Genomic DNA, 16,037 nt, shown 5'->3' with positions numbered 1-16,037 from the left:
TGTTACCAGGTTTTTAGCAAACGGTAATGCTAACACTCCTCTTTTGTCAGTAGGGAAGGAGTGGAAAATACATAGCTGAATTTCAATCACCAGGGTGAGGAAGCAGCTATGAGGGAAGCTGAGATGAGCAGGCAAGGCTGTCCAGAGGTTGGCAAACTTTCTGTCCATTCATGAATGTCATCTTGTTTTTTATTCCTTCCCATGGTTAGTTGATGGGAAGAAGAGGAGAAGTGATCCACAGACAGGTGTAAGCTGGCCGTCTATAGGAGTATTTATTTGGGACAAGAGAAATGTAGGGCAACTCTAATTTTTTTTAATTTGGCTTATTTGGGTTGTCTGTGAGGCCTGGAAATTTGGGTAATAGAATTCTATAAATCAGAGTAAATAAAACAGATCTTTGAAAATATGAAGGCTTTTCCCAAGCATGCTAAAGGCAGTCATATGGAGTCATGAAGAATGAGACTCTATAGGCAACAGAACAGAAACATGTTTTGAAACAAGTTTTATTTGAAAAGCAAACTTTACTCAAATCAAAAGCTTCATTTATAAAAATGCTTTATTTGAGGAAAAGTATGATTTGATACAAAACTACTTGAAGAGAGTTTGGAGACACTCATGTCTGGGCAAAGCAAATTAGAGAATACATGCACCAGAACAGAAGGGACACTTTATTTAGAGAAAGGGGCATATTGCCACAACACCTAACAAGTTGATATTGACTACAATTACAAGAAAAAGAGTATTCTGTAACAGAAGTTACACGTTCAGTGTTAAAGAAATTAATATTTAAATGGTATAGATCATGATCTGTTAATAACCATGCCATAGCTTACAAAGTAGTCATTGGACTCTTATTAGACATGATATTCAGTTCCCATTCTTGACATTCTGCCTTAGGATACGAAGCCTGGACATGACCACATCCCAATCAGCATATGCTCCTTCTAGATGGCGTGATATCTCAGTTCCTGCTTCATAGCCACGTCGACCATGAAGTAAGCGCCAGTTGTCAAAAGTAATCACATCACCTAAGTGAAAGATTTTTTTCAATATGAATAATTTATGTTTAAATGATTTACAAAGCTTGAACATGCAGCATGCAAAATACCTCTGCTACTTTGTTCATATCAAGGAACAGTATGTTTGTTTCCTCGTATATAGATACATTTTTATTAGCATATATTGATTGTGTCAAGGGGATTCATCATTCTTTACATAAAACTCCACATTTCCTTTATTAAACAAATCAGTCTCTGGATGTAAACTGCTTTAGACATTATGCTATTTAAAACTTCATAGATTGGTAGATTCCTGTGGACATTTTAATAACTGTTACATAAAAGAAATGTAAAAACTTTTGTATTGTTCTTACTGATTGTTACTTAGAAATGTTTATTTAAGGTTTAACAGCTTCAAATAATTATAAGGATAGTGATATTCCCAGATGGTCTTGTTCATTCCTAGCATTTTAATGTAATTATTTTTAAGAAATACTGAAAAGACAGCATTATTTCATCTATTTGCCTATGAGAAACCGAGGCTTCTCTGCCCACGTAGCTCAAAGCTACATGGCCACTACATGGTGCAATTTGGATTCCTGCTCCTCTTCTTTTTCATTTTTTTCCTATAGTGTTTCCATTTTGTATGTTGTCACTCTTAAAATTGACCTGCTGTGACTGCAGGCTTGCCAATAGATTTATGGAGAGTTACAGTATTATTTTATCATGACAAAACCAGCTCTAAAAACAATTTCAGGTGGGTGAAGTGTGTGTTCCTGTAATCCCAGCTACTCTGTAGGTTATGGTGGGAGAATTGTTCAAGCCCCAGAGTTCAAGACCAGCTTGTGCAACACAGCAAGACCCTGTCTCTTTAAAAAAAAAAACAAGGAAGAAAGAGAAAGAATGAGAAAAAACCCTAAAGAAATAAAAGCAATTAAAAGGAAAAAGAGTCTTCCATTTAGCCATCTCAATCGCAGGAGAAATTGCTTTCTTTTTTTGAGGGGGGAACTTGAGTTTGAACTCAGAGCTTCCCTTTTTCAAAGCAGGAACTCTACTACTTGAGCCATACCTGCAGTCTGAAATTATGCAGTTTACAACAGGTAACAAAATCTTCAAGTTCAAGAGCCTAATTGTATAACATGGTGACTACAGTTAATAACAATGTACTTTATTCTTGAAAGTTGCTAAGAAAGCAGGTTTTATGCATTCCTACTAAGAAAACTGGAAAATTTGTGAAGTAATACACATATTAGCTCATTAGTCATTTCATAAGATATACATATTTCAAAACAACATGATAAATTTATATAATTTCATTTGTCAATTTAAAAAGCAAATTAAAAAAGGCCTAAGTTTAGTGGCACTTCAGTTAGTAGATATAGTCCAAAAAAAATCAATGCTTTCTACACCTGTACTTCAAAGAGTTGGAATATTACAAGTTCTACTTTATTTCAGATTACTACTATCTTTGCCAGTGAGTTTTTTTTTTTTTTTTTTGGTGGGACTGAGGTTTAAACTCAGGGCTTCACACTTGCAAAGCAGGTGCTCTACCACTTGAGCCATGTCTCCTGTCCATAGTTTTATGAATAAACATTACTCATATGTTTTGGAGTGAAAATCACACAGATAATTTTGTTTGGCAGGCTGGAAGAATTAAGTACAAGTCTCAGCTTGTATCAATAGGTTTTCGGGATAGAAAATATAAAACATGTTTTAATATCAGACATGAGATTTCATTTGGTTTATAGCTTGCATTTCAAATATTTTTTCTTTCGGTTTTAGGCTCTTAAGTTTTGGAGTGCTTAAGGATTTTCCTGGAATCTTGCAAAAAAGAATATGTTTAGGTCTGAGGAGTCAACAAAGCGGAGATGGGGATCAGGAACCTCCTATATAAGTAAGTCAACTGCTCATCAAGATTCTGTAGTAAAACTGCTCTGGTTATCATTCCAGATGGTTAAAATTAGAGCAAGTCAATCCTTTCACTTGTTTGAGAAAATGGCTTCACTGACCTGGGTTCATCTTGAAGGTGAACTTGTATTCTTTGCTGTTCATGAGGTCAACAAATTCCTTTAGGGCAGCATAAAAAGGCTGAACTCGTTCAACAGGCACATCAAACACTGTGTCTCTAGTTGCATTATTGAAGTTGATGCGAACCACTTGGCCTTTATCATCTAACCTGTTTTATTTAAGAGAGAACATGAATATATAATTCATGATTTTATGCAGCCATGAAGAAGAACGAAATGTTATCATTCGCTGGTAAATGGATGGAATTGGAGAACATCATTCTGAGTGAGGTTAGCCTGGCCCAAAAGACCAAAAATCGTATATTCTCCCTCATATGTGAACATTAGATCAAGGGCAAACACAACAAGGGGATTAACTTTGATCACATGATAAAAGCGAGAGCACACAAGGGAGATGTGAGGATAGGTAAGACACCTAAAAAGTTAGCTAGCATTTGTTGCTCTTAACTCAGAGAAACTAAAGCAGATACCTTAAAAGCAACTGAGACCAATAGGAGAAGGGGACCAGGAACTAGAGAAAAGGTTAGATCAAAAAGAATTAACCTAGAAGGTAACACACATGCACAGGAAATCAATGTGAGTCAACTCCCTGTAGAGTTATCTTATCTCAACCCAGCAAAAACCCTGTTCCTTCCTATTATTGCTTATACTCTCTCTTCAACAAAATTAGAGATAAGGGCAAAATAGTTTCTGCCGGGTAGTGAGGGGGTGGGGGTAAGGGAGGGGGTGGGGGCAGGGGGGAGAAATGGCCCAAGCATTGTATGCACATATGAGTAATAAAAAATAAAAATAAAAAAAAAGAATATATAATTCATGAAATTCCTATTTATATTTGTAAGGGTGAATTCCTCTTGAAAGATGTATCTAACACACAGTATTAAAGAATCCAGTAAACACATGTACAGAAGATCTTAGAGTTATCTTAGAGTACAATGTAGTCCTTCAGTTTTTCATTAATCAATTAGGTGTTTTTTTTAACTTAGTGCCAGAAGCATTCAACTTAAATCGAAATAAATATTACTGAGAGGTTCAAGTTAAAAAAATTATGCTTAGCAAATTCATTCTTTGTTTTTTAAATAGGTTTTTATCTATTAAAATTCTTTTTATGTTATAAGTTTATAGGTCAATTTATAGGTGCTTAATCTATTGGTCCTCAGAATTGTTTTATGGGAAGAATGTTTGAAATATATAGATCTAATTAAGTGCTTAGTATACAGATGGGAAAACTGAAGCTATCTTGTCTGAGATAGCTGTGATATCTGTCTACCTATATTATCCTTTTGAGTCTATAGGCTTCCCAAAGATTGGTTACTACTTCTCATTCAGTGTTGTATTCCCAGCACTCAACATAGAGTATAGACACATCAGGCAGTTAACAATTTATTGTATATGCAATTCTGTATATTTCTCAGTACCTTGGAGAAGACCAAGGTCTTTTAGTATCTTGAGAAATCCTCATCTTATTTCTATACTCTTTCTTAGAATATGGATTATGATCAAATAATTTATGGTACTATAGCTTTCAATGTAAAAAAAGATAGCATCTTTTCTTGGATTTGAACTATGCTGGTTATAATTAGTAAGACTTGGAAATCACCAAGTTACAGAGGCAGAAGAAGATTTTTAAAAAAACTTATTAGAAAGGTAAACTTGCAGGCAGTCCCACAGTACCTACCAACTTTACCTTTTCTTTAAGTTGAAGCTGGAGGAATGAGTGAAAATAGAGAGGAAGAGGTCAAGGATGATGGCAAAGAGCCTAGGATTACTCCCAGGAGCAATAACCCTGGAAACAAGGCCAAGAGGTGGTAAAGAGAGACAACTGCTGATAAGGGACCAGACCTGGAAGGTTAGACTAAACAGACTGTCATATGTGTCAGGCAGGGCTTGGGGACCTTAGTTTGGGTCATATATACAGTGAGCTCCTGTACTGTGGCAGTTATAATGGTAAACTCTAAAAGTTGTTGGTTAGCACCAAACTCTTCAGATAGTGAACAAAATATACCTGTGGAATCCATACTGGCAAGAAAAGCAAAAAGGAGGAATGTTTTTCAAAAAGGTTCTGAGATTCCTTTTTTTTGTTTTTGCTGTCTTTGTCTTTGAATCTTTTAATTTTAGTGTTTTTTTTTTAATTCATATGTGCATACAGTGTTTGGGTCATTTCTCCCCCCTCCTCACCCCCTCCTTACTAGCCACCCCACCCCCTCCCTCTCACCCCCACCCTCTCGATACCCGGCAGAAACTATTTTGCCCTTATCTCTAATTTTGTTGAAGAGAGAGTATAAGCAATGATAGGAAGGAACAAGGGCTTTTGCTAGTTGAGATAAGGATAGCTACACAGGGAGCTGACTCACATTACTTTCCTGTGCATATGTGTTACCTTCTAGATTAATTCTTGATCTAACCTTTTCTCTAGTTCCTGGTCCCCTTCTCCTATTGGTCTCAGTTGCTTTTAAGGTATTTGCTTTAGTTTCTCTGCGTTGAGGGCAACAAATGCTATCTAGTTTTTTAGGTGTCTTACCTATCTTCCTATCTCCCTTGTGTGCTCTTGCTTTTATCTTGTGATCAAAGTCCAATCCCCTTGTTGTGTTTGCCCTTGATCTAATGTCCGAATATGAGGGAGAACATACGATTTTTGGTCTTTTGGGCCAGGCTAACCTCACTCAGAATGATGTTCTCCAATTCCATCCATTTACCAGCGAATGATAACATTTCGTTCTTCTTCATGGCTGCATAGAATTCCATTGTGTATAGATACCACATTTTCTTATCCATTCATCAGTGCTGGGGCATCTTGGCTGTTTCCATAACTTGGCTATTATGAATAGTGCTGCAATAAACATGGGTGTGCAGGTGCCTCTGGAGTAACCTGTGTCACAGTCTTTTGAGTATATCCCTAAGAGTGGTATTGCTGGATTCTGAGATTCTTAAACCATGTATTTGCATTGATAAAATACAAACCTAACTCAAGTAATGAAGTACTCCCTTACTTCCCAACCCAATACCACATAAATAAAGTGTACTCTGAGCATGTAGGATGTGGCTTTAGGAATAAAGAATCAAGAATGATGTAAGTGAGGAGAAAAGACTATTGACTTCCTAGATGATCTTCCAATTGCCCTTTAGACTTCACACTGCTAGTTTAGAACTCTCCATCCAAGTCAATCTTATCTTCAGCATTCTAGCCCTACTGCTTCTGATTGACATTCTCTCTTGTCTCTCTGTTATATTTTCCATACATATAACATTAGTCTCTGTCATTTGCTATGTTACTGACAAGGTTATCATGGCTTTGGAAGAAAGGCTCTTCCATTCCAGCTACCCTACGTCCCCTTTTTATTCTTTCACCAAACCATAACTCCTTGATTTGAATAGTTATGCCAGTTGTGAGCTATCCATTCTAGAGACCATGGATCTTTCATTCCCTCCCACCCTCCCTTCCTTCTTTTTCCTTCCTTGCTTCTTCCCTCCCTCCCTTTCCTCCCCTCTCTCCCTCTCTGCCCCTCCCCCTGTCTCCCTCCCTTTCTTCCTTCCTTCCTTCCTTCCATTTTATGGTGCTAGAGATTGAACTTAGGACCTTCCACAAGCTAGGCAAGCACTCTACCACTGAGCTATATCCCCAGCTCCCAAATTAAATCTTAGGAAGCAGAAAATTCATATCTATAACAACAGAATGAAAGTAAGGGACTAATGCAAGCTTTCATGCTGAGGAAGAGTAAAAAGCTACAAAAGATGTGAATAATTGGCTGTACATGTAGCTGTACATAAAGGGAAAATATTTAAAAATATTAAAAAATATTTAAATGTTTAAATATTTAAAACACGACAGTGAATCAGCAAAACCAAAACATCAGTGATGTACCAAAAGAAATGAGAAGACTATAAAATAGAATCATTTTTCAACAATCTGAGTTGCTGCTATGAATATTTCTCAATAGTTGCAATATTATTTCTCACTGAGAGATGTGATGTTTTATGGGAATTTCATTTACTGTGGGAATGCCACTCTGGTATTATCTATTGTATCATGTTTTATGATGTTCCAAAGGAAAAAGTTGTTTCAGACTTCAGAATCATCTTAAATCTTGGAACTGATTATGTTCTCACCTTATTTTGGTTTCTAGAAACTTGGAGCTGAAATAGAAATCTATCACCAGTAAATTGCTGGAGTTAATGGAAATTATAGGAAATCTTTTTCTAAGCTAGACACTGTGGTAAGGGCTTCCATATATTAACTTTATAATTTTGACTTCAATTGTAAGTGTTATTTTCCCCTGAAAAACAAACCATGGACCAGCAAAGGGCAAGTCATTGAATGAAAGATCACATAGCTGGCAGGCAGAGATTTGAATTCATGTGATGGAACTTGCAACCAATAGGACTGCTTAATCTCACTATGATTACTTTTGCCCTAGTTACTTGATTGATTTATTTTTTATTGTATTTCATTGTAATTGATTCTGCTAGCAGCATAAAGATGTTTTTGTTCTAGGCAGAACATAAAAATTTCAAAAGAATTTAAGAATTTAACCAAAATAAAAATGAAATAATCCAAACACTCACAAGACAAAGGCCATCAGCTAACTGAAAACCCTCTTTGTTTCATCTCTTGTTAAAAATATATTTTTAAGTGAATTAAACACTTGATATCCTCTAGGGAAATTCCTGAAAACTTAGTAATGGCCAAATTTTGGAATTTTACTACAAAAAAAAATCAAAGCCAAGACATGATTCATATGGATATTTAGTCTTACTTGACAGCTGTCTCTTTCCTCCATCCACTAGTCTTGCAGAATTTATAACCATACCATGTCTCAACAAAATAACAATTTGTCATGCATTTTAAAAATTTAAATTTATTTTAGCTGATACATAAGGACATAAAAATTATACATTTTAGTGGGCTAATGTGATGTTTAGATATAGGTATATATTGCATTCATTGTGCAATGTTTAAATTAAAGTAAAATTACTCCTTAAACATTTATCATTTATTATTTATAGTTAAAACTGTCATGTTATGACTAAGAATCTTGAGCGGCTGGGCATGGTGTGGATCATCTGTAATCCCAGAACTCCTAAGACTGAGGCAGGTGATTTTGAGTTCTAGGCTAGCCTGGGCAACATAGTGAGACTGTATCTAAAAAAACAAAATCTTGGTTTATTTCTTCTCTTTCTCACCTCAATGATTGAGTTCTCAGAGAATCCCTCAGATTTGTTTTGCCCTACAATTTGCTTCTGATGTTTATCTTTTTCTTACACTTCTCATCCAAACTTTTGGGAAAATAATCTGTTATAGAAGAATGAAACTTGTTGAAAATTTCCCAAAAGGAGGGAAGAGAGGAAGAGAGAGAATGATGGAGGGGGTAAATCTCATTGAGATACATTGTAAGCACATATGTAAATATCACAATGTATCTTCTGTACAACTATTATATGTTAATAAAATCATGAAAATGTTTCTACCTGATATCTATATATCTATATCATCTATCCGTACTATCTATCTATCCATCCATCCGCCTGTCCATTCATCTATAAACGTGGTGCTTCTCCACACTGCTGCTAATGTCACTTTCACCATTCATGTTGGTGCCATCACCTGTAGCCTGAAGTCCTGCTGTAGCTTCCTACCTAGTTTTTCTTTCTTCCCTTGCCCCTGCTCTTTTAAGCAACATTCAACACAGCATCCAGGATGATCCATTGAAAATATAACCAAATTTGTATAAATATAAATGTCTTTCATTTATTGACAACCTTGCTGAGGCTCCCTGTTTTACTCAGAATGATAGCCATTGTATGTGTAGTTGCGAATGATAGTTTCAGTGAACTGGCTGGCCATCTGGCCTCCTCTCTTAATACAGATCCCTGTCATGCTGGTCCAGCAATACTGGCCTCTTTGCTCCTTGAACACCTCAGACATGTTCTTGGGGACTTCTTAGGACCATTGCTATAGCAGTTTCTGCAAACTGTTTCTCTTCAGGGTGAACTCCCTCACTCTTAATTTAGGTCTTTGCTGAGTCTCATTTATACTGCAAAGTTTTTCCTCACCACACTATTTAATAATGCAAATTTCATTCTTTCTAAACATTCTGTCTTGCAGGTTATCTCTATCTTGTCCTCTTTTCCACTTTTTTCTTAAGGAGTGCTTTTTTTTTTTAACATTCAATATAATTTGCTTACTTGTTTTAAAATTTCGGTCTTCCCTCTTCCATTATAAAGTAAACTGTGTGAGGTCAAGGACCTTTGTTTTGTCCATTGATATATCCCAAGTCCTGAGAAGAGTGATGGCCTCAAAAAATACTTGTTGAGCAAATAAATGAAAGCTGTATATATATATATATGACAGTTAATTAGTGTACTGGGGATTTGATTATCTACTAAATGGATTTGTTTTCATAGTATGTAGTTACTTCCCCTGAAATTGGAAAAAAACCTCATATAGGTATAATATATATGTGTGTGTGTGTGTGTGTGTGTGTGTGTGTGTGTGTGTGTGTGTGTATTTGGTGGTACCTGGATTTGAACTTAGGGCTTCATGCTTTCTAGGCAGACGCTCCACCACTTGTGTCATGCTTCCAGCCTTTTTTTGTGTGTTGGGTGTTTTCAAGATGGATTGTCTCAAACTATTTGCCCAGGCTGGCTTTGAACTGTGATCCTACTGATCTCTGCCTCCTGAGTAACTAGGAGACAGGTGTGAGCCACCAGCACCCACAATATTAACTAAGGTCTAATTTAACATGTGATGTTCTAGAAATGCAATGTAAGATAATTCTCAAATTAAAGGACAAATTTGTAAGGTACTTGGAAGAATTATGATAAAATCATGTTAAAAGAAAAAAAAAAAAGAGGAGGATCCAAGATGGTGGTTAGGGTAGGAAAACAGAATTTCTGAGTTCCATGACTAGAGGAACCACCTTGAGAGCTGAAAGCTAGCGTTGGGTAATTCTGACTACTTCTAGCAAAAATAATAACCACCATCACATTAGGTGCACATAAAATTCAAGTACTGACCATTAAAACAGCTTTTAATTGCACCTAACAACCTAGAAAATCCTGGTGCAGCATAGACAGCAGGGCATATCTGCCCTGGGAAAAAAAGCCCCCTGGCCGTTTGTTTCTTTTGCTCTCTTTTTTTTTTCTTCTTTTTTCTTCTCTCAACAAGCAGAAGACAGAGCATTAATCGGAATCAACCACTCCCTATGCCTTGCCACCCTGGAAAAAGCAGCATGCCATTTCACCCACCAGTTGGTTCCAATGCTGCTTGCATAAATCTGTAGAACGAAACAGGTGAGCAACACATACTATGTGTGACTCCTCTGCTGACCCCCCAGGAACATAATCTAGTGTAGCCCCTGGGCAGATTGAACATCCCCTTCCCAACAAAACTGAAAAGCATAAACAGCAAAATGCAATCTAACACCACCAGCAGGGTTGGTGTGGAATACTGCATCTGCCTCAATGAATGGGGATGGGGCAAGAGCTGAACTCTCAGTAAACGAACAGAGGAAAAGTAACAAAGGCTGGGAGTAGGGGTGAGGCAACAAGCCAACCTCCCAAAGTGGGACTGGTGGTGGATCCCTGAGTTGGTCTCTGAAGACAGGGCAGTACTCAAAACTGAATTGCCCCACCTTGCTGGGGGAGGAGCTGACCAGAGTTGCAGGTGCAGGGCAATGTAGTTGCCACCTGGTGAAAACAATAACAGCTCTGAACACCTTGCATGAACTAGCAGTGAGTTACTTCAGGCCTCAACTGCAACCTGCTTGTGTACAGAAGGAACCAAATACTATTCATAAGCCAGTCATGTTATGAGACCACATCAGAGCTCCCACTTTTAACAGATGGCCCATAAGACCAAGGAAAGTGGGAAAAAAGAAAACCCTTCAGCTGTCTCCACACCAAGGTATCTGACAAGAGCAGCAGCACCCTTCCCTAAAAACCCCAGAATACCAACTGACAATACTAGGATTGGATGCTGAAGTAATAACTCCGGAAATTTTACCAAGCAGACTGAACTTTTTGTTGTTGCTTTATCTGGTGTTTCTTCTTTTTGTATTATTAACTTTACCATAACTATTTTCTTATCCTAATTCTTATGCCCTTCACTTCACCCCTTTTCTTGTGCTAAAATACATTGTTCTCCCTCCTGACTACTCTTTCTGCCCCTTCTCATCCACTCTCTCCCCATCTTTGCCTCCCCCTCATATCCTTCCCCAACCTATCACCACACTACCCCTCCCTCCTACACACCACACACAAACTAGCTTACTGTACCAACTGTACAACCCCCCCAGACCCTTATAATCCCTGACACAAGCACCCTCAACAGCAGAAATACACCCTGACACATATAAGGGCCACAAAACTCAGCAGCCCCCATACCTCTTCCCCAATCCCCCCTTTTCATCCCCCCTTTTAGTGCCACCTTTACCAATTACCCAGGTTTCCATCTCTAGCATAATAATCATTGACCCCCCCGCCCCAATTCTCAATGTTTGTTGATATTATCACCAAGGGATTGTCTATATAATATGTAAACAACTGGTTTGGCATTGAACCTGTGAACTGGTCATTGCTAATTTACATTTCCAGGCCAGTACATCAACCTAGCTAACAACCAAGTCAGTCATAACACAAAAATTAAATAAAGGGAAAGAAAACAGGCAATTAAAACCACCAACTAACCTATCAAATACATAGTTGCACAGCACCAAGTGAAGCGATGGGGAAAATAAGAATGGTTGGAAACCACACTCTGCAAAAATATAATTCAATAGAAGATTTGAGGGAAGAAAATGGATACCCAGTTCCTAACCCCAACAAAACAATGATAAATTCACTATTGAGTCCAGTGATGCCCACAAAAAATCCCTCAAAGAGAAAATCATGTAAGAAATCACTGAGAATCTCATGGAGAAGATACCAGACATGGTTAACCAGAAAGTGCAAGATGCACTCAAGAAATTTCAAGACACCAAAAATAAAGAACATGAAAAAACACAGAAACAGATAAATGAACTCAGCGAGGACATCAACAAACACCAAAGTGAAACAAAGGACACTATAAAAAAAGAGATATATGAGTTAAAGAAGACAACACAAAATATAAAAGAGGAATTGAACAAAGATGAAAAAAGAATCAGACAGAAATCCTGGAAATAAAAAGTCCCTTTAGAAAAACAAAGAACAGTGGAAGGCCACTCCAGCAGACTAGAACAAGGAGAAGACACAATCTCAGAGCTTGAAGATAAAATAGAAATTAAAGAAAAACCAGAAAAACTCTTAGTTAAACAGCTCAAGAGGTATAAAAGGAATATGCAAGAACTCAGTGACACTATCAAAAGACAAAACCTAAGTGTCATGGGCATTGAAGCAGGAGAAGGGGGTGCAAGCCAAAGAGATATGTAACATATTCAACAAAATAATAACAGAAAATTTCCCACATCTGAGAAAGCTTTGCCCATTTATGTACAGGAAGCCTCAAGGACACCAGACTCAACCAAAATAGAACCTCTCCACAGCATATTATCATTAAAACAACAAGCACACAGAACAGAGAAAATATTGAAGACTGTAAGAGAGAAAACAAATAACATATAAAGGTAAGCCCATCAAAATAACAGCAGATTTCTCAACAGAAACCTTAAAAGCAAGAAGGGCATGGAATGAGGTATATTGGGTACTGAATGAAAATGATTTCAGCCCTAGAATAGTCTACTCAGCAAAATTATCATTCAAAATTGACAAAGGAATAAAAGTCTTTCATGATAAACAGGAAATCAATATATGACTACTAAATCACCACTACAGAAGATTCTACAAGGAATTCTGCACACAGAAGATGAAAACAAACAAAACTATGAGAAGACAGGAAGTATTAAACTGTAGTAGAAGAAAGACAAGGAATCAGAGAGAAGCACTGATTCAGCAGCATACACTCATATCCTTAAACAACAAAAACAACTAAACGGCAGGAATCACCACATACCTATCAATATTAACACTGAATGTCAATGGTCTCAACTCCTCCATCAAGACATATCTCTGGCAAACTGGATTATGAAGGGAGCTCCAGTAATGTTGCTTACATGAGACCCACTGCATTGATGGAAATAAACACTGGCTTAGGGTGAAAATCTGGAAGAAGATTTACCAAGCTAATTGCCCCCCAAAACAGAAGTAACAATACTTACATCAGACAAAGTCGACTTCAAATTTACATTGGTCAAATGAGACAAAGAAGGACACTCCATACTAATAAAAGGGGCAATACATCAAAGGGAAATAACAATTATCAACCTATATGCACCCAATATCAATTCACTCAATTTCATTTAACATGCACTAAAAGACTGAAAAGCAAATATAGACTCCAATACAGTGGTGGTGGGAGGCTTTAATATCCCTCTATCACCAATATGTAGGCCACCCAGTCAAAAAAAAATCAATAAAGAAATCCTAGACCTAAATGACGCCATAGATCAAATGGACTTAACTGATGTCTACAGGATATTTCATCCAACAACAGCACAATAAACATTCTTAGCAGCTCATGGAACTTTCTCCAAAATAGATCATTTTTGTGGTCAGAAAGAAAGCCTCAACAAATATAAGAAAATAGAAATAACCCCCTGCATTTTCTGATCATAATGTAATAAAACTAGAACACAACAACAAAAGCAACAGCAGAAAATATGCAAACAACTGGATCCTGAATAACAAATTGCCTAGTGTTGATTAATGGGTCATAGAAGAAATAAGAGAGGAAATCCAAAGTTTCCTGGAATTTAATGAAAATGAAAACAAAACCTATGGGACACAAAAAAATCAATCCTAAGAGGAAAGTTTATAACCATGAGTGCATGTATTAAAAGGACAGAAAGATCTCAAATAAATGACCTAATGTTATGTCTTAAACTCCAAGAAAACAAGAACAAGCAGAACTCAAAACAAGCAGAAGGAGAGAAATAATAAAAAGGGCTGAAATTAGTGAAATAGAGACCAAAACATCCATACAAAGAATCAAGACAAGAAAAAGCTGCTTCTTTGAAAAAGTAAATATGATTGACAAGCCCCTGGCAATTCTAACTAAAATAAGGAGGGAAAAGACCCAAATTAAGTAAAATCAGAAATGAAAAAGGGGAGATAACAGCAAATACCAAGGAAACCCAGGGAATCATCAGAGACTATTTGAGAACCTACATTTCAATCAATTGGAAAATCTTGACAAAAATGGACAAATTTCTAGATATTTATGACCATCCAAAACTGAACCAAGAGGGTATTAACCACCTAAATTGATCTATAACATGAAATTAAATTGAAGCAGCAATATAGAGTCTCCCAAAAAAGAAAAATCTAGGACCTGATGGATTTTCTGTTGAATTCTGCAAGACCTTTAAAAAGAACTAATACCAACACTCCTTAAACTTTTCCATGAAATAGAAAGGGAAGGAACAATGCCTAATTTAAAGGACACATCCAAAAAGGAGAGTTACAGGCTAATCTCCTTAATGAACGTTGATGCAAAAATACTCAATATGATAATGGCAAACCAAATCCAACAACACATCAGAAAGATCATTCACCATGACCAAGTCAGCTTCATCCCAAGGATGCAGGGATTGTTCAACATATGCAAATTAATAAATGTAATACAGCACAGTAAGAGAAGCAAAGACAAAACCACTTGATCATCTCAATAGATGCAGAAAAGCTTTTGATAAGATTCAACACCATTTCATGATAAAAGCTCTAAGAAAACTAGAAATAAAAGGAATGTACCTCAACACTGTAAAGGCTATATATGACAAACCTACAGCCAACATCATGTGTAATGGGACAAATTGAAAACATTTTCCCCAGAGTCAAGAATGAGACAAAGGTGCCCACTATCCCCACTCCTATTCAACACAGTCCTGGAATTCCTAGCCAGAGCAGTTAGACAAGAAGAAGAAATAAAAGGAATACAAATAGATAAAGAAATAGTCAAACTATCCCTGTTCACAGATGACATGATCTTATACCTTAAAGTCCCAAAAAATTCCACCCCCAAAACTCCCAGACATGATAAACAGCTTCAGCAATGTAGCAGGATACAAAATCAACTTACGAAAATTGGTAACATTTCTATACACTAACAATGAGCAGATTGAGAAAGAATATAGGAAAACAATTCCATTTACAACAGCCTCAAAACTAGAAGTAAACTTAACAAAGGATGTAAATGACCTCTACAAGGAGAACTTCAAACCACTGAAGAAAGAGATTGAAGAAGACTACAGAAAGTGGAAAGATCTCCTGTGCTTATGGATTGGCAGAATTAGCATAACAAAATGACTATACTACCAAAGGCAGTCTATATGTTCAATGCAATTCCCATCAAAATCTCAATGACATTCATCACAGAGATTGAAAAATCTACCCTATAACACACATGCACAGGAAATTAATATGAGTCAACTCCCTGTATAGCTATCCTTATCTCAACTAGCAAAAACCCTTGTTCCTTCCTATTATTGCTTATACTCTCTCTTCAACAAAATTAGAGATAAGGGCAAAATAGTTTCTGCCAGGTATTGAAGGGGTGGGGGTGAGAGGGAGAGGGTGGGGTGGGTGGTAAGGGGGAGTGGGGGAGGGGGGAGAAATGACCCAAACATTGTATGCACATATGAATAAAAAAAAAATTAAAAAAAAAAGAAAAATCTACCTTAAAGTTCATTTGGAAACACAAAACACTGCGAATAGCAAAGGCAATACTGAGCAAAAAAAAGTAACTTCAAACTATACTACACAAAACCCAACTTCAAACTATACTATAGAGCAATATATACTATACTATATAGCAATAAAACTATATACTATATACTAAATAGCAATAAAAACAGAATGGTACTGGCACAAAAATGGAGATGAAGACCAGTGGAACAGAATAGAGGACCCAGATGTGAATCCATGCTGCTATACTCATCTTATTTTTGACAAAGTTGCAAAAACATACAATGGAGAAAATACA

The 16,037-nt window shown here is 36.8% G+C and overlaps 1 protein-coding gene across 2 annotated transcripts in view; it reads right to left on the bottom strand.

Annotated features, from left to right (window-relative positions):
• Positions 1-485: 485 nt before the first annotated feature.
• Bbox1 (gamma-butyrobetaine hydroxylase 1) overlaps positions 486-16,037 on the bottom strand; it is a 76,547-nt gene continuing 60,995 nt past the window's right edge. For both annotated transcript variants that reach the window (XM_074043148.1, XM_020155253.2), the window contains exons 8-9: positions 3,008-3,174; positions 486-1,028 (exon numbers count right to left, since the gene is read on the bottom strand). In XM_074043148.1, the coding sequence (XP_073899249.1) occupies positions 868-1,028; positions 3,008-3,174 (328 nt within the window). In that variant the 3' untranslated portion in view covers positions 486-867. The remainder of the gene's footprint in view (positions 1,029-3,007; positions 3,175-16,037) is intronic.

The sequence above is a fragment of the Castor canadensis genome, chromosome 1, assembly GCF_047511655.1.
Source record: "Castor canadensis chromosome 1, mCasCan1.hap1v2, whole genome shotgun sequence".
NCBI classification, from domain to species: domain Eukaryota; kingdom Metazoa; phylum Chordata; class Mammalia; order Rodentia; family Castoridae; genus Castor; species Castor canadensis.
This window is presented reverse-complemented; position numbering and strand designations above follow the sequence as displayed.